Genomic DNA, 18,114 nt, shown 5'->3' on the forward strand with positions numbered 1-18,114 from the left:
CAGCAAAACAATTGCGGATTTCTGTACATACACTTGCTATTTTGAGTGCATAAGTGCGTTTGAAACTGAAAAGTATGGCAAAACGGAGTGCACTATGAGTACCCGGATGGAAGACACTTCTCAACGGTCGCCATCTTGGCTACGTAGTAGAAAGTGAGCAACCAGCAGCTAGCTAGCTAACAGCCGCAAGCGATATTTCCAGTGAGTGCACAACCGCCGTGTGCGATTTGAGACTTTACCACTACCATGTTGAAATTCACTCGCTATGCAAGTACTATGTACTACATGCTAGTACAGTGTAATAATGGAAGTATCGGAATTGAGACTTTTTGTGTTCACCGTTCTGACGCCGCATTTTTTGTTTTTCGAGCATTTTTTAGACATAAAAGTTTCAATATTGTTAATTTATCATTCGCACCACTCTTCTATGTCACACTTGGTCGAGGCAGCCAATCAAATTAAGTAAGAGGCGGGCTTTTCTTCTTTACCACTTCCTTCCTGTTATGATGCCGGTAGAAGTGGTAGGGCAAGCTAGCTACTTAGCGCCTTGAGATTGCTTTTAGCTTTGAAAGGCGCCTTACAAATACAATTTATTATTATTATTAGCTAGGGGGATTCATATCGGGACGGCAATTGCTCAGTCAAGGGGACTTGGCTTGGCTTAGTGTTGCGGTGTCTATGTGTGGAGGCTCGGTTATTACGTCAGGAGTTCCTCTGTGGCCGACTGCCGCGCCTTAATAAGGCAACCACATGCTGGGAGAACACGAGAGATGCTAGGAAAATCTGACAGGACAAACCTTCCTATGATCATTGACTTATATCACAAATAAAAATGAGAAAATACACCATGATAATCTGCAAGCTATGAGAACTGAATGAAATCAATTACCACCTTGTGGGAATCTATGGAACCCGCAAGAGAACCTCCACTGAGGAGCATAAATCGCACTCGACTGGTCGCTACTACACTGATACGGCTAATCAAGCCTTGCTAATCTTATGTATACTTTAGATCCATGGTAACTTCCTAACATTAATACCACATCTGCGGTGATGTGGTTTCTTGTCAAAGCCTGGCTAACTGGGAGAAATAAATATATTTAACCTGCTCTAAGTACCTGTCTAATAACAGAACAAATTAAACAAGGCATTCATCTTTAGCCCCAAAAAATAACATAAATGGCATGCAGCTGTTAACTAGCACGGCGAGAACAGAACCGTATGCTGGATTCACAAATCCCTAGAATTCAAAGGCGGCTAGTTTAGTGTTTGTATTTGTAAGATATGATACCTGGGAAGACCGGCTGGCCATCCTTCCACTCTAAACACTCTTTCCTGCGGTTCAGCCAATCCTTGTACTGCTGCTCCCTCTTCTCCGAAACCCTCTGGTTATACAAATCCAGCTGCAACACAAACAAACACCTGATCAACGTTTCATCACATGCAGCACGTGCATGGCTGTCTAACACCATTACTAAGGTTTCTACTAAAGGTCCAGTGTGTAGGATTTAGTGGCATCTAGTGGTGAGGAGATTGCAACCAACTGAAAACTGTCCGCTCGCCCCTCCTTCTCTCAGCGCGTCGGAAAACTACTGTGGCCTTCAAGTAACGTGAAAACACAAAAGACCATTGAGAGCATGTTTGGTTTGTCCATTCTGGGCTAGTGTAGGAACACGGCAGTGCAACATGGTGGACGTGAAGAGGACCTGCTCCTTATGTAGATATGAAAGGGCTCATTCTAATGTAAGCTCTGAACCTATCGGCCTGATGACGACTTCTGGAAGCAAAGGAACATGTTTGGGGGTTTCTGGAGTAGCTAACGGATAGCGGATATCTGGACCAAGACTTTCTCTTCACTGGTCATGGAGGCCAGTGATTGTTTCATATTTCATAGCAGATAAATAGAAATGTAAAAAATCTAATAAAAGCTAAAAGGTCGTCAGACAACAGCCGATTGTTCCCAGATTGCAATTCGTCAAATGAGTCTGCGGACTGTTTACCTGTATTCAACCAAAGCTGGTCAATTCACGTCATGATTGGCCCATACTACTTGGACTACGAACTGAAACCAGAACGCTTCAGATCCCAAAATCTTGTCCCGTTGCAAACAGATCTGTTTATTGAGATTAATTCTAAGGTAACAAAGACACAATGATTCTTAGCTTCAGGTGATTATACCCTCATGGCTAAATGGTAAATTAGGTTTCTGCATCAATAACTTTCCAAGTAAAAATAAAGGTTGAATGAATGAAAACATAGTTATGAATACTATATTTCCATTACTGCCAATAGACACACCTTATTCCTACACACTGGACCTTGGAGGTCTGTCTAGATTACCTGATAAGAAAATTAAACAATTTTCATTACAGACAGCAGATACAAATCCTTAACTGAATCCCCAAAAACAAAGAACAATTAGTTATCATCTTGTAGGAACTCCCATTAGCTAACAAGAACCCCGATGCAATTTGTTAGAAACTGAATCCTTCTCATCGGTGCCATAAAACCCAACAAGATGGTGCCCCGGTAGCTCACCCGGTAGCGCGAGCGACCCATATACAAAGGCTGAGTCCTTGCCACAGCGGCCCGTGGTTTGAGTCCGACCTGTGGCCATTTGCTGTATGTCGTTCCCCTTCTCTCTCTCCGCCTTTCACAATCTACACTTCTCTCTCTATCATTGAAGTATAAAAAGACAGGATCTCTTACTTTGACTTATTAAGTACATCTAATGCCTCATATCCGCCGCACGGTATGGCTCAACTAATTTTTTGTACCAGGTCCGTTTCTCTATTTGGTTTTCAACTGTAGATAGTCGACAACTTTTTCTAATGGAGAACCAAAAACAGAGTGATTTGAGTTGTACCATGCAGTGGAAATGTGGCATAATAGTACTAGTTTACTTTTCCTTCACAATAGCAGTACCACTGCTAATCATACCTTCTCCTTCTGCTTGTTCTTTATGTCATCATCTGTTGAGGTCTGGGAGCTGGAGGCTGATGGAGAGACTGTGGGTAAACTGAACTGCACCGATTTCACCGGTTTGGCCGGTGGCTGCACAGCCAGAGACTTCACCGTCTCTATGACCTTCAGGCATCTGGCCACCGTCGTAGAGATGGTAGTTTCATTATCGTCAGCAGGACTCGATGATGCAGGTGTTGATGATGGTGCCGATTCCGTGGTAGTGGTTAAAGGCTGCAAAGGACTGGAAGAGATTAGGGGTGGATCTGCAAGAGGCTGGCCAATAAAAGGAAAGACTGGATGACTGGAGGGTGGAGCAAATGGAGGTTGTCCGGGAGGGCGCCGGGGTGGAGGTCCAGGAGGCGGTCCTGGAGGAGGCTGTGCAGGACGCCATGGAGGAGGTCCAGAGGAAGGTCCTGCAGGTACTCCAAATCTCTGGGGTGGTTGACCAGCTGCATGAGGAGCTGAAGTTCCCATGATGAGGGTTGTGGCGCTCTGCTCTAGGGGAATCTGGGTAGTGACTCCAAGGGACCAGTGGGCAGGCGGAGGCCCAGGAGGAGGAGTAGGGGAGTGTGTGCTCCCCAGTGTCTTGGTAAGACTCTGCAGCTGTTGCGCCTTCTTCAGAGCCTCCAACTCCTGCTGGTCCAGGAATCCTTCATACTCCGAGAGCGCTTTAGTTCGGCTGAGTGGCTCCAAACTGGAGGACCTGGCAGGCAAGGGGGAATGGATGTGATCGGATTCGAAGGATCCGGTTCTATTTGTTTGCCGTGCTTCCCTTGAGGATGACATAGTCTCTCTTTCTGTTGATGAGGACTTTGGGCTGTAAATTTGTATTTTGGACATTTCTCGCGTACTCAGCTTCAGGCCAATCGTACGGAGCAGACTTTGGATCTTGTCGTAGGGTTCCGTCTTATTTGGATCCTCACTTGCTCTCTCTACTGAGGACCTCTTCGGGCTCAGCTGTGTCTTTTTCTCTTCTAGAGCTGGACGGCTGCAGGGTTGCTCTTGAGCCATTCCTACAATCCGAGAGAAACCCCTGCCATCTTGAAGTGCCCGCTCATGAGGCAGAAGATCATCAGTCACATGAACCGGTTCTGGTTGCTTTACAACATCCACCTTTTTATTAAGCATGTCAAGGAAGCGATCAAGGGGTTGTTTCACAACTGGAGGTGCCGGGCGTGGTGTTGGGGTCTTGAGTTTGGGAGAGGGGCTTCTAGGAAGCGGTTCTGGAGGAGAAGGAGGTCTGTAAGGGTGTTGGGAAGATGAAGTGGCAGCCAGAGGTTGGGTGGAGGCAGCAGGAAGTTGGCCGGACTGAGAAGAAGGTGATGGTGAGGGATCGTGGGGTTCTAGAGACTGGCTCCGTTTGACAGGGCAATACGGATCATCGTAAGGTCGATCCGCGTATGCCGGGTCGTAGTAGCGATCATCATAGGGTTCATCATAAACATCGTAGCGGTCGGTGTAACGTTGGCTGGCTGACGGAGGGACACCATAGGAAGGTTCGCCATAGACACGAGGGCGGCCACTGTAGGGACGCTCTTCATAAGGGCGGTCAGGGTAGGAACAACTGCCGTACGAATCAGTGTAGCGCTCACTATAACGCCGATCTTGGTAAGGACTGTATGGTCGGTCATAATAAGGATCGTCGTAGGGCTGAGGAGGACGATGCTGGTAATCGGGTCCCTCTGGTCGTTTCTTCAGGATGGACCGGACTGGTTTGTACTCAGTGAGTGGAACGGAGATTCTGCCGTGGTCGTAGTCTATGCAGGTCCTCTGTCCAGGGTCTATATCCACCAGCGACTTTTTGTAGGCAATCATGTCGTTCAGCTCCTCCAGTTCCCGCTTCTTCCTTGCCAGCTCGTCGTCCACAACTCCACCACGTCGGGGAGGAGGGCTTACCTCCCTCCTCCTCTTGTGACTTTCTTCGCGCTCTCTGCTGATCATGTTCCTCTTCTTGATGGCCAACTCCTTGCTTCTGTCCCTGCTTCGACTCCTACTGGAGCTCTTGCTTCTGCTGCGACTCTTTGAGCGCCTGTTCGGCTTTGCCTCTCGGCTTTGGCTTCGCTTGAACCTGCTGCTTTTACGATCACGGTCAACGCTGGTGCTGCGTCTCTTTTTGATGAGACGTCCAAACTGGTCTCTCGGTGGACTCCTGCTACTACTCCTTGCCCTATTCCTACATGGACTCCTGCTTTTACTCCTAGTTCTGGCCCTACTCCTGCTTGGACTCCTGCTCCTGCCGTATCTACGCCGCGTGGCACCGTAATCCTTTCTGCTGATCCCGCTCTTGCTGTCCTGCGTTCGAAGATTTTTCACCACCGCCTTCAACTTGTCTGTCTCTGGTTTTTCTTTCCTGAAATGTCAGAGGTAAGCAAGACAAGTTAGACATGTTTATAAGAATAATAACATATAAAACAATAAGACTACACATGTTTAATTATATACAGTGCATCCGGAAAGTATTCATACCTTTTCACTTTTTCCACATTTTACTATGTTACAGCCTAATACCAAAATGGATTAAATAAAGAAATGTTCTCAACATTCTACACACAATACCGCATAATGACAAAGTGAAAAAGGTTTTTTAGAATTTTTGCAAATGTATTAAAAATAAATAAATAAAATATCACATGTACATAAGTATTCACACCCTTTACTCAATACTTTGTTGAAGCACCTTTGGCAGCAATTACAGCCTCAAGTAGGATGCTACAAGCTTGGCACACCTATTTTGGGGCAGTTTCTCCCATTCTTCTTTGCAGATCGTCTCATGCTCCATCATTTTCAGATCTCTCCAAAGATGTTCAATCGGGTTCAAGTCTGGGCTCTGGCTGGGCCACTCAAGGACATTCACAGACTTGTCCCGAAGCCACTCCTGCGTTATCTTGGCTGTGTGCTTAGGGTCGTTGTCTTGTTGGAAGGTGAACCTTCGCCAGAGTCTGAGGTCCAGAGCGCTCTGGAGCAGGTTTTTATCAAGGATCTCTCTGTATATTGCTGCATTCATCTTTCCCTTGATCCTGACTAGTCTTCCAGTTCCTGCAGCTGAAAAACACCCCTAAAGCATGATGCTGCCACCGCCATGCTTCACTGTAGGGATGGTATTGGCCAGGTGATGAGTGGTGCCTGGTTTTCTCCAGACATGACGCTTGGCATTCAGGCCAAAGAGTTAAATCTTGGTTTCATCAGACTAGAGAATTTTGTTTCTCATGGTCTGAGAGTACTTTAGGTGCCTTTTGGCAAACTCCATGCGGGCTGTCATGTGCCTTTTACTAAGGAGTGGCTTCCATCTAGCCACTCTACCATAAAGGCCTGATTGGTGGAGTGCTGCAGAGATGGTTGTCCTTCTGGAAGGTTCTCTCATCTCCATAGAGGATCTCTGGAGCTCTGTCAGAGTGACCATCGGGTTCTTGGTCACCTCCCTGACCAAGGCCTTTCTCACCCGATTGCTCAGTTTGGCCGGGTGGCCAGCTCTAGGAAGAGTCCTGGTGGTTCCAAACTTCTTCCATTTGCAAATGATGAGACCATGGAGCTCGTTGGGACCTTCAATGCTGCAGACATTTTTTTGTACCCTTCCCCAGATCTGTGCCTCGATACAATCCTGTCTTGGAGGTCTACAGACAATTCCTTCATCTTCATGGCTTGGTTTGTGCTCTGACATGCACTGTCAACTGTGCGACCTTATATAGACAGGTGTGTGCCTTTCCAAATCATGTCCAATCAATTGAATTTACCACAGGTGGACTCCAATCAAGTTGTAGAAACATCTCAAGGATGATCAGTGGAAACGGGATGCACCTGAGCTCAATTTTGAGTGTCGCAGCAAAGGGTGTGAATACTTATGTACATGTGATATTTTAGTGTTTTATTTTTAATACATTTTCAAAAAATTAAAAAAAACGTTTTTTCACTTTGTCATTATGTGGTATTGTGTATTGGAATGTTGAGAATTTCTTTTTATTTAATCCATTTTGGAATTAAGCTGTAACATAATAAAAAACGTGGAAAAAGTGAAGGGGTATGAATACTTTCCGGATGCACTGTACATCATGTAAAGATGTAGTGTAACCTAGTAGATAACCTTTCTATATTGACCTCCACCAAGAAGGTTCTGCTTTTGGTTCCGTTTGTCAGCAAGATTACGGAAAAAACGACAAATTTGGAGCCATTCCGAATCAGTGATAGATAGCTAAATTATTTTTGGCGGAGGTCTCTCCAAGTGCTCTTCAGGTTTCATATAAATGTCAACACTTGATTATATAAGAACAAGAACTCACCCTTATTTTTACACAACATTCTTTTCTGCACACCTGATTGTGTTCCAATATAAATGAATGAATTACTCACTCAGTGTCTTCTGAAGCTTTAGCCAGCTTGATGGTCATCTATCAACGATACGCACATGAGCCAACGTTAAACCAAAATCATTGAGACAAAAATGCTTAAACATTTGTTAAACAGGGACTGCTCCATTACTTTATGTCATAATAACACTATAATTAGACCCTAACATCATGTTGTCCATATGTACCTTAAATATACCTTCCTGAAATAACAGGGCAACATACAAAAATAAATAACTACAGCTTTTATTTTGGTAAGAGTTTAAAATCTTAGACTTTGCTGCATGAGGATTCTGTAACTTTGTGAAATAGTCCAACAATGAATGAACACAGAAACGTGACTGTAGGAATATATATAAATAATATAAATATAAATGATATAAATATATAAATAATAGAAATATAAATATATATAAATTATATAAATATATATAAATTATATAAATATAAATGATAAAATAAATATATATAATAATATAAATATAAATAATAATATAAATATATATAAATTATATAAATGATATAAATATAAATTATAAAATAAATATATATAAATAATATAAATGATAATATAAATATAAATAATATAAACCCCTCCTCACCTTTCCTCTGGTTCCTCCGACAACGCCCAACTTCCGGACGTGCAGGAAAACACTCTCAGTGAAACGCTTTATCCTGATGGCCTGGTTCCCCCCCCCCGCCGTCTCATGCTGAGAGAAACAACAACATGACTTTAGATAAATAAAGAGGAAGAAGATAAAAATGAAGAAGAGGATAAAGATGAAGAAGAGATTGAAGAGGATGAAGAGGAAGATGAAAATGAAGAAGAGGGTAAAGAGGAGGAAGAAGATGAAGAGGATGAAGATGAAAATGAAGAAGAGGATAAAGAGGATGAAGATAAAGTAGATGAAGATGAATAAGATGATGAAGATGAACCTCACCGGGACAACGCTGAACTCGACCTTCTCGTTGAGTTCCAGCCTCTTCTTCTCGATGACCTCGGACATGTGGAAGTACAGCTGAGGATTCTGGGAGCACTTGATGAGGCCGCTGGCGTGCGAGTACTCGATGACGATGCCCTGCAGAACAGGAAACAGGTCACAGGCTGCGGGGGAAGCTTCTACACTCAGGATGCAGCACGAGTCTTACGTGTCGACGCTGTTCGATGGACTCCTCGAAGGAGTCGGGGAGGATCTCCACGAAGGTAGCTCGCTCCTTTCTTGTCTCCTGATGGGTGGCGATGTTGAAGCGCACCTTCACAGATCAGAGTTTATTGTGATTATCCTTTAGATAACAGTTTACACTGCAGTCCTTCTTTATATTAGCTTTTCTTTTATTCTAACATTCTTGATATTTAAACTTTTTTTTTTGTTTAAAACAATTAAATCTTTTATAATCTAATGTTTCTTTTTTATTCCAACGTTCCTTTAATTTATTCTAACTAAATTTTTATTTTTGCTGTTAGCCCCGGCTGTTAGCCCCGGCTGTTAGCCCCGGCTGTTAGCCCCGGCTGTTAGCCCCGGCTGTTAGCCCTGTACCCTGTACCTACTCGTCCCGTGCTCGTTTTCTCACCTTGTCTCCGTCCAGCATGGTGGCGGTGCTCAGGAGGTCATCGGGGCCGAAGGGAAGCTGCTTCTGTTCCCCCTCGATGGTCATCACCAGGCGGCCCGTGTTGGGGTCCACCTTCAGCGCGGCGCCTCCAGCCTGTACCAACTGCTTCCTCATCTCCTCCTCCTCGTCCTCCTTCATCTCCATCTTTCCCTCCTCTTCATCCATTGTCTCCTCTTTAATTCTGACCTGCAGGAAAGACAATATTTAAGGTGATAGTCTCACAATCTTTCCGTCTCCACAGTGTTTCTTTCTGTACCTGTGCTTCCTGCTTCCTGTCCTCAGGCTCCTTCTTGATCTCCTTCCGTGGGTATTTGGAGATGGCTTTGAGGACGGTGCCTTGGAAGCGCTCCTTGCTGATGTCGAGCAGCGAGTCAGGCGTTCTCATCTTGAAGCCAAGCGGCGTCCACTGCAGGAGGACAGCGAGCCATCAGAGACACCAGACAGGAAGTACAATCTGTGACACTTCAAACCCTTTCTTACTTTGCATTTGGCCGCCGCCAGCGCCACCGACACCTCTTCTCTCTTCTTCTTCTCCACCTCTCTCCGTCGCTTCTCCAGCTCCTCCTCCCTCCTCCTCCTCTCCTCCTCTTCCCGCTTCCTCCTCTCCTCTTCCTCCTTCCTCTTCCTCTTCTCCTCCTCCTCCCGTCTCTTCTGCTCCTCCAGGATCTGGTCCTCCACCCTCCTCTTCGGCCTCATCAGCCTGATCGCCCTCTTCCCTGATTTCACCTGATAAACAAGATAGATAGATACTTTATTCATCCCGAGGGAAATTTAAACAAAGGGAAGGCCAGAGTCAGGAAGTGACACCTGTCCAGTTCTTGTAGTCCGGGCGGCGCCTCCGTCAGACTCACCTGCATCACGGTGAACTCCACCTCTTTGTGGATGTCGCTGCTGTTGAACTTCACTTCGCTGAAGTTCTCAGAGACGTCGAAGGGGATCTCTCCGTGCTCCTTGTTGCTGATTATTCCTTCCTGAGGACCCAGGAAGGTGATGATGCCCTGAAACACGCACACAGAGATTTAAAATGAAATATAATTATATACAAGCTAAATATATATAAACAAATACAGGTGTGTGTGTGTGTCTGTAGCTGTGTCTCAATTCAGTGGACACATTTGTAGACCGATTACGTCCCATTGCGGCGACTCCTTCAAATGCGGCCGACAATGCGGCCTTCTTTTGCTGGATTTGCAGGATACATCTGATAATCCCAAGATTCATTGCGTGCCAAGAGAATTTTTTTTCTGACGAGAAATGCCGCCCCTCGACCCAGCAGTAACGGCAAATGGATATACTTTTAAATGTAAGTATTGGGTTTCAACTCGCTCGAATAGCCAACGATACAAATGTTATAAAATCAAAGGACCTTAACCCTTAACACCGAAGGTGTCGTCGGCGACACGTTGCACAAGCGAAACTTTGGATTACCGTAATTACGTCATGGTTTGCGCTATCGTAGGAAATTCAATGGTTTCTGAAAGCTGAGACTCTGCGCTTTACAGCATATATCGACTCATTACGGTAACTTCATTTACGGCCCTCCCGGAAGCCCGCGAAACAGCGCCTTTGTTTTGAGCGAATACACACCAGCGCTGGAGAAACACAGGCAACACAGCGGAGAAATAGAGCCGGAAAACGGCGGATTTAATTCAAATGGAAGCAAGACTGTATGTAAATCAACACTTGTATTGCGTGGTGACTTGTTTAGAACAGTGTACCAAGTCTGTAAGGTTGTACTAGGTGTGTAATTGTACTTTATATGCGTAAATGTGCGCGTCTTCTTCATGTAGCCTGCGTCCTAGCAGAAGCTGTGTGCAGGCTGGAGCTGGAGAGGAGGAGGTGTCACCAGAGATCACGAGGCGTCACCAGAGATCACAAGGTGTCACCAGAGATCACGAGGTGTCACCAGAGATCACGAGGGGTCACCAGAGATCACATTCAGGCCTGTAGAGGGAGCTGTGGGGATGCTGGAGGATCTCGTGATGCTGTGAGACAGAAGCCCACCGGGTCAGACCTCTCATGGAAAAGATATGCATGAACTGCAAGGCCATCTACCACCCAAGACAATACCTTTCAGTGGACAAGAGGATGGTTGGTACCAAGGCCAGACTCAGCATCAAGCAGTACATGAAGACCAAGCCAACAAAGTGCTGACATGAACGGCTACACCATCGACTTCAAACTCTAAACTCTGCAGGGCGAGGAGCACTGGCTGGAAGTGTGAGGACTGTGATGTGGGCCTGTGTCTGCAGGCAGACAGGAACAGTCACTGGCATTACCACCAAGACCTCTGCATGTGAAGGGACACTCAGAGAGGAGAGAATTACCCTGTGTGGGGAAAAACGCCTGGACATATTTTCCATTTTATGGCCTGCTTTTTCAGATGTAAGAGTAAAAGACTTAAAACTTTTACTGGAAATAGTTGTATACATTTCAAATGTAACATATTAAATCTCTTATTCATGTACAATTGCAGTGTTCTTTGTTCACTTAACCACTAAACTCCGTTTTTGTGTTTCTCTGTTATTACACTCTCATAACATGCAATAAATTGTAAATAACTGCCGGATATGGAAAGTTCCAGGAGGAAGGAATTTGGTTCCTCTCTCTCTCTCTCTCTGTGTGTGTACCTGCTCCCTCCTCTCCTTGGTGTAGGTGAAGGTGAAGGGGATTTTGGGTTTGATGTTGGCCGCCCTCCTCTTTCTGGTCACCAGGTCCACCAGCAGGTTGATGAGCACGTGGTCATTCTTCAGCAGCGTGACGCCGCAGTCCCGGTGGTCGAAGGTCACGTTGGTTTTGACCGGGCCGATGTTGGCGTGGATCTGACCCGGGTAACCCTGCATGTTGGGCTACAGAGACGCCATGTTTCCAATTAAAAACAAAACTTTAAAAGTTGGGGTGTCACTACTTAAATGTTCTAAAACGGACGTCGACGTGTTTAACTCGCCACAAATGCCCTGATCCCACAGGAAATGTTGCAGATAATTATCCTTTATGTTGCGGTTCGTGTTCTAATGATTCTCAAAGTAATGGTTGCATTTCTTTTTAAAATTCTGTGATGTAATGATGTATTATATTATTGTAATCTGCTCAGAGCCCGTCAGGAAGTTAAACAGGTTCATCTCTAATATCTTTTTTTTTTTTTATATTGAAAACATCTTCAAACATCTGGATTTATTCCGGTTTCTCACCAAAAACTATGTTTTACAAGAGGACATTTGAATAAATCATGATAACGTTATAATTTACCTTCAACCAGTACTCATTTTAACTGAGTAGAGCCTGAACGCATCATAGTGTGACTCTATGGAGCCTCTACTAGCTGCTGACACTAGCTGCTAGCGTCAGCAGCTAGCGTCAGAAGCTAGCGTCAGCTCGCTCTCCTGCAGAGTGTAACAGACTCGTTCACAGAGTGACTTCAGGGAACATGTGATGACGGTTCCTGCGGCTCAGTGGCTGCGGTAAGCTAACGCTAACGACATGAGCTTGTGTCGCCGGCTCACCGTGGGCTCGATGATGGGCTGACTGACGATGCCCTCGTACAGCTCCGGGTCCAGCAGCATGTTGCCCCCGACCTCCGGCCTGATGCTGGCTCTCCCCGTGAGCGACGAGGAGTCTTCGTCACCACCGTCCATCTGGGCGCTGGCTTCCTCAACGGCGGCGGCGGTGGCGGCAGAGAGCGTCAGGAGGAGAGGCTCCTTCACCCGCCGGATCCGGATCGCCTGCTTCCCCCCCCTCAGCTGAGGAAACACGACAACATTGAGAACAAACTCCACAGAAGACGTTAAAGCGAGTAGAAGGCGTCCTCACCGCGAGGATGGTGAACTCCACCTCCTCCTTCACGTCCTCGGCTGTGAACTCCACGTCGCTGAAGTTCTCTTTGATGTCGAAGGGGAGCTCGCCGTGTGCGTCACACGTGATGACGCCTTCGCTGTCTGTCAGGCTGACGATGACTCCCTGAAGATAAAAACATCAGACTTCAAGTTTAACTCGCATTTCTCTGAAAGATGTCTTAAAGAAAACAGAAAGATATAATAAATTAATATAATTTCCTTTAACCTCTTAACGGGTGGACTCTCCCTGTGTCGTTTACAGTCCGCCATGATGGAGTTGTTACGCAATACCACATGTCGTTCGAAAGCTTAGAATCTATTTAGTGAGCCAAACGGTTTTGAGATCAAAATCACAACAGCAAGTACAGTAGGCATCTCACACAAGCAAGCAAACTCACAATCAAACCCATAACTTTGAGCCAACTCACCTATGAAGTTTCATCATTGTCCTGTAATCAGTAATAATACAAAAAAACCCACTTCCTGGTTCATTGCAGAGGTCTAATAGATCGTTTCCAGTAAAAATATATCCATCTTGAACATCGTCACATTGATAAAAGAACATCTGTTATAATCTTTGAAATCAGCTGATCGATGTGTTCATTTTCGCAATTATACACGGTAAAAACAGCATATATCAAGCTATTAGTGCTATTTTGATATTTGCTAAGCGGATGCCGAACTCTGACCTTTCGATTGACACTTCATTTGAGCCAATCTGAGCTTCCATAATAATAATAATACATTTTATTTGGAGGCGCCTTTCAAGACACCCAAGGACACAAATACAAGAGATAAAAACAGCAGGACATTGGAGAGCAGACAAACAATACCAGAGATATGGTTGAGACACAGGAAGAAAGCAATAAAGAGAAAAGGGGGGGAGGAGGGGAGGAGGATACAGGATGATTGATACTACAGAGAGTAGGCCAGTTTGAACAGGTGAGTTTTGAGTTGGGACTTGAAAGTTGTAACAGTTTCGGATGTGTGGAGGGACGGAGGTCCAGAGTCTGAGAGCAGCTGAAGGCCCCCATGGTGATGAGGCGTGATGTGGGGATTGTCAGTAGACCAGCTGAGGATGAGCGGAGGGAGCGGGAGAGGGTATACTCCTGAAGGAGGTCACTTAGGTAGGTGGGGGCGAGTTTGTGAAGGGCTTTGTAGGTGAGCAGGATGTTTCTGTAGTTGAACAGGGAGCCAGTGAAGTTTCAGGAGAATGGGGTGATGTGTTCAGAGGATGTTGTGCGGGTCGTGATCCTGGCAGCAGCATTTTAGAAGCCTAGAGAGAACAGCATTATAGTAGTTGATCCGTGATGTCACAAAAGCGTGGCCCAAGACTTCTGTACTGGATTGGGACAGGGACGGGCGGAGTCTGGAGATGTTGCGCAGGTGGAAAAAAGCAGTGCGGGTGATGTTCTTTATGTGGGTGCAAAGGAGCGGGTGCTGTCCAGAGTGACACCAAGGCTCTTGACTTGACTGGAAAACGGTACGGAGAAGCCATCGATCATGAAGTTTGGGGCCGTGGGAGTTTGTGTTTTCGATAAAGTGCTTTTGGAGCCGATGAGAAGGGCCTCGGTTTTGTCGCCATTGAGTTTCAAGGAGTTCCTGGTCATCCAGCTCCGAACGTCTTGTAGGCAGGTGGTGAGGGATGTGGGGGGAGGCCGGTGGTGGGTTTTGTAGAAATGTAGACCTGAGTCATCGGCATAACAGTGAAAGTGGACATTGTGGTGGCGGAGGATTGTGCCAAGAGGAAGGAGGTAAATAATGAACAATAGTGGATTCAGTACTGACCCCTGGGGGACACCCTGTGAAACAGCAGAACCCCTGGACCTGTGGTTGCTCAGTTGCACATATTGCTGTCTGTCGTAGATAAGATGAAAACCAGGAAAGTGCTGCACCAGAGATCCCAATGTCAGCCAGGCGCTGGATGAGTGTCTGGTGGGATATGGTGTCAAAGGCAGCGGTGAGGTCAAGGAGGATAAGGATGGTGAGTAGTCCAGAGTCCGCTGCACGGAGGAGGTCGTTGGTGAGTTTGACCAGGGCTGTTTCAGTACTGTGGTTGGGGCGGAAACCAGATTGAAAAGGTTCATGGAGGTTGTTTGTGTCGAGGTGCAGCTGAAGTTGAGCAGCAACGACTCGCTCAAGGGTTTTGGAGATGAAGGAGAGGTTGGAGATGGGCCGGTAATGGTATAGGTTAGCACCAGGCTTTTTGAGAACGGGTGTAATTGCAGCTGTTTTGAGGGACGGGGTTACAGATCCAGTGGTGAGGGAGGAGTTATTCTTGTGATCATGGGGGTGATGGAAGGCAGACAGGCTTTGATGAGTATAGTGGGGAGGGGGTCGAGCTGACAGGTAGTGGGTTTGGATTTAAGGATGAGCTTGGAGATGGTCGATTCTGTTGCTAGTGAGAAGTTGGAGAGGGTGCTGGTGAATGGTTGGCTGGTGGTAGTCACTTGGGGAAGTACAGGATGAGGCCAGCTGATGATGGATGGTGTTGATTTTGGTGTCAAAGAATTGCAGGAAGTCATTGCAGTGGTCGGTGGAGACATCTGGAGGGAGAGTTGTAGCTGGCTGAAGTAGGTGGCTGACTGTTGAGAAGAGGGTTCTAGTGTTATTTTTACCAGTGTTGATGAGGTTGGAGTAGTAGGTAGATTTTGCGGTGGAGAAAGCGTTCTTGTAGAGGTGTAGGTGTTCAGTGTAAAGTTGGATGTGCACTGAGAGTCCAGTCTTTTTGCACAGCCGCTCGAGTCGACGACCAGTGGTTTTTAGTTGTCGAAGGTCTGCGGTGAAACAGGGAGCGGTGTGAACAAAGGAGACTGAGTTTTGAGGGGCCAGAGCATCCAGGGAAGAGGAGAGACAGTCATTGTAGTGACTCACCAGTTCAACAGGGGAGAAGGATGGGGGAGGAGTTAATGACTCTCATCATCATCACATCCACCTGCAGCTCCGCCTTGGCCCACATTCTTGCCACATCGGTGGAGGGACTGACAGGTGTCCTCTGTGCTCTCTGCGGCTGGATACTCCGATCTGGCGTGCCTTGCTACACACGCCTGACCGAGGCTGTCTTGCTGTCTATCCTGCCTGTTCTGTGGCTCAAGGTTGTTTCTGTGGTGTATCGCTAACACGGAGGCTGCCCCGTTCAAAAGAGGAATGATGGGGTACAGTGATAGTATTGACTTTAATGGTCTCACGATAGAGCACAGCAAGACCACCCCCTCTCCCGGTAAGGTGGGAGAAGTCGTTTGGCTGTTGCCAAGTCTCAGTGAGGCACAAGAAGTCAAGGTTTTTGTCAATAATGAACTAATGAACCAGTAAGGCCTTGCTGGTGAGAGATCTTATATTGAAAAGAGCCCGTTTTAAACAGTCCAGTGGGTTAGGGTTAGAGCAGTCCATACGAAAAGTTTGATGATCCCCATGGTGGTGGAGAGGGTTCAGTGACTTCTATAGTCCATGTAATGACGAGGAAGCTACGGAACCAGCCGGGCAAAGTGTTTGAGTTAGCTGTAGCCACAGACTGCAGGCTACACCCATGCGCGGAGACCCGGACCTAGCAGCAGGTTAGCCGGTGGGCACAGACAACGCACTGCGTGCCACATGCCTTATCTACAGCCATCAAGAGCCAATCAGTGTCAACTTGATAAGGAAGTGCCATCCCTCTTCTTTTGTTTACAGACTGAGCCAGCAGTAGCCCAGTCTCCCGGTGACTTGCGTATCGTGTAGCCAATGAACTGCTCGACCATTAGACATGTGATACTCTTGGTTTTATTTTTACAAATGTTTATTTTTTCATAATTGTATTTATTAATTACAAAATAAACACAAAAATATTTAGTTTATACTTCACTTACTTTGTGTCATTACTACTGGCAGGGATAATTGGGTATATAATAGTTATTTATAGTAGAGGCCAATAGTTATTTATGGCCTTTTTATCAATAAATATAATATCTCCAATTGCACAGCTTATGAACGCCTGGTGTTACTCTTAGAAAAACCTCTAATAGTCTAATATGTTTAAGTCTTTATCCCTTTTATCTGAAATGTGGAGCTGAACTTCATGGTTCTATGTTTTTATTGTGTGTTCCAGTCCATACCTACAAGCTGTACCATCTTCAGGCATCTTTTTCAACAACAAACATTCAGGCGGAGTGTATTTTCTTCAAATTCAGTATATTCAGAGCACTATTACTCAGTGACAGAAGCACTTGGAGTGATTCAATGTTTTGCAAGAACAATAAGAGAGTTATCTTTTGAATGAGACCAAAATCATGCAGCTGGTGCAAATGGTTGAAGAGCAGCTTCGGGTAAATTCCCCCCCCTTTAAGAGGTTAACTTCAGTCCTGATAAATACAAATGTATTAAATTAAATTAATTTTAATCCTTTAAATCTTTCTCATAAAGCCACTGACTATTTGATTAAATTACTTCCTGTACTCTGAATGCTTTTATTGATATCTTTATGTTTCCATAGTGTGTGAAAGATTATCATTACAACATACATATTTATTATCATTATATTTATTATCATTATAACTATATTTATTATCATTATAACTATATTTATTATCATTATATTTATTATCATTACATTTAATACCAAAATATTTATTATCATTATCCTTATATTTATTATCATTATAATATTTGATCATATTTAATATTATTATCATTATATTTATTATTATATTTATTATCATTATATTTATTATTATTATATTTATTATCATTATATTTATTATCATTATATGTATTATTATTATTATATTTAATACCATAATATTTATAATTATTATATTTATATTTATTATCATTATCACTTTGATTGTGATGCTTTTTAATTTTTTTGTGCAGTGTAAGTAAATATATAAAATAAAAAACTCCCACTTAAAAATAATATAATATAGTTTGTGCAGGAAACCATGGAAACAGCAGGTATTTGTCCCAAACATGAGAAAATGTCTCAAGCTGCTGAAAATAGTAAAAAGATTCATTCTGATCCAGATGTGAAGATCAGAGAAAGCAGGATTTGATTAAACTCCAGATGTGAAGCTCTGACTAAGGTGCGGCTGGCGTTAACCTCTGACCTGCTCTCGGCTCTCGTCGGTGTAGCTGAAGGTGGAGGGGATTTTGGGTTTGATGTTGGTGGCTCTCCTCTTCTCCGATACGATGTCCGTCAGCAGGTTGATGAGCACCTGGTCGTTCTTCAGCAGCGTCACCGTGCTGTCTTTCCTGTCGAATGTCAGGCTGGTCCGCAGCCCCCTGATGTCCACGTGGACCTGACCCGGGTACTGCCGCTCGCCGGGCTGCACGGCAACGAAAACACACATCAACACTAAGCTGCTACACGAAAAAAGTCAAATCAATCTTTA

At 45.0% G+C, this 18,114-nt stretch overlaps 1 protein-coding gene across 8 annotated transcripts in view; it reads right to left on the reverse strand.

Moving 5' to 3' along the window:
• The window catches only part of LOC115004560 (uncharacterized), a 32,765-nt gene that overhangs the window by 7,054 nt on the left and 7,597 nt on the right, over window positions 1-18,114 (reverse strand). For 4 of the 8 annotated variants that reach the window (XM_029426218.1, XM_029426217.1, XM_029426224.1 and 1 more), the window contains 14 exons: window positions 17,830-18,048; window positions 12,726-12,872; window positions 12,419-12,655; window positions 11,546-11,764; window positions 9,767-9,913; window positions 9,396-9,641; window positions 9,172-9,321; window positions 8,877-9,101; window positions 8,454-8,558; window positions 8,246-8,383; window positions 7,907-8,014; window positions 7,309-7,346; window positions 2,941-5,314; window positions 1,292-1,403 (listed from right to left, as the gene is read on the reverse strand). In XM_029426218.1, coding sequence (XP_029282078.1) covers window positions 1,292-1,403; window positions 2,941-5,314; window positions 7,309-7,346; window positions 7,907-8,014; window positions 8,246-8,383; window positions 8,454-8,558; window positions 8,877-9,101; window positions 9,172-9,321; window positions 9,396-9,641; window positions 9,767-9,913; window positions 11,546-11,764; window positions 12,419-12,655; window positions 12,726-12,872; window positions 17,830-18,048 — 4,465 coding nt within the window. Of the gene's footprint in view, window positions 1-1,291; window positions 1,404-2,616; window positions 2,675-2,940; window positions 5,315-7,308; window positions 7,347-7,906; window positions 8,015-8,245; window positions 8,384-8,453; window positions 8,559-8,876; window positions 9,102-9,171; window positions 9,322-9,395; window positions 9,642-9,766; window positions 9,914-11,545; window positions 11,765-12,418; window positions 12,656-12,725; window positions 12,873-17,829; window positions 18,049-18,114 lie in introns of those variants that run through there. The other 4 variants (XM_029426221.1, XM_029426220.1, XM_029426222.1 and 1 more) reach the window with 3 other exon arrangements.

The sequence above is a fragment of the Cottoperca gobio genome, unplaced genomic scaffold, assembly GCF_900634415.1.
Source record: "Cottoperca gobio unplaced genomic scaffold, fCotGob3.1 fCotGob3_130arrow_ctg1, whole genome shotgun sequence".
Classification (NCBI taxonomy): Eukaryota; Metazoa; Chordata; class Actinopteri; order Perciformes; family Bovichtidae; genus Cottoperca; species Cottoperca gobio.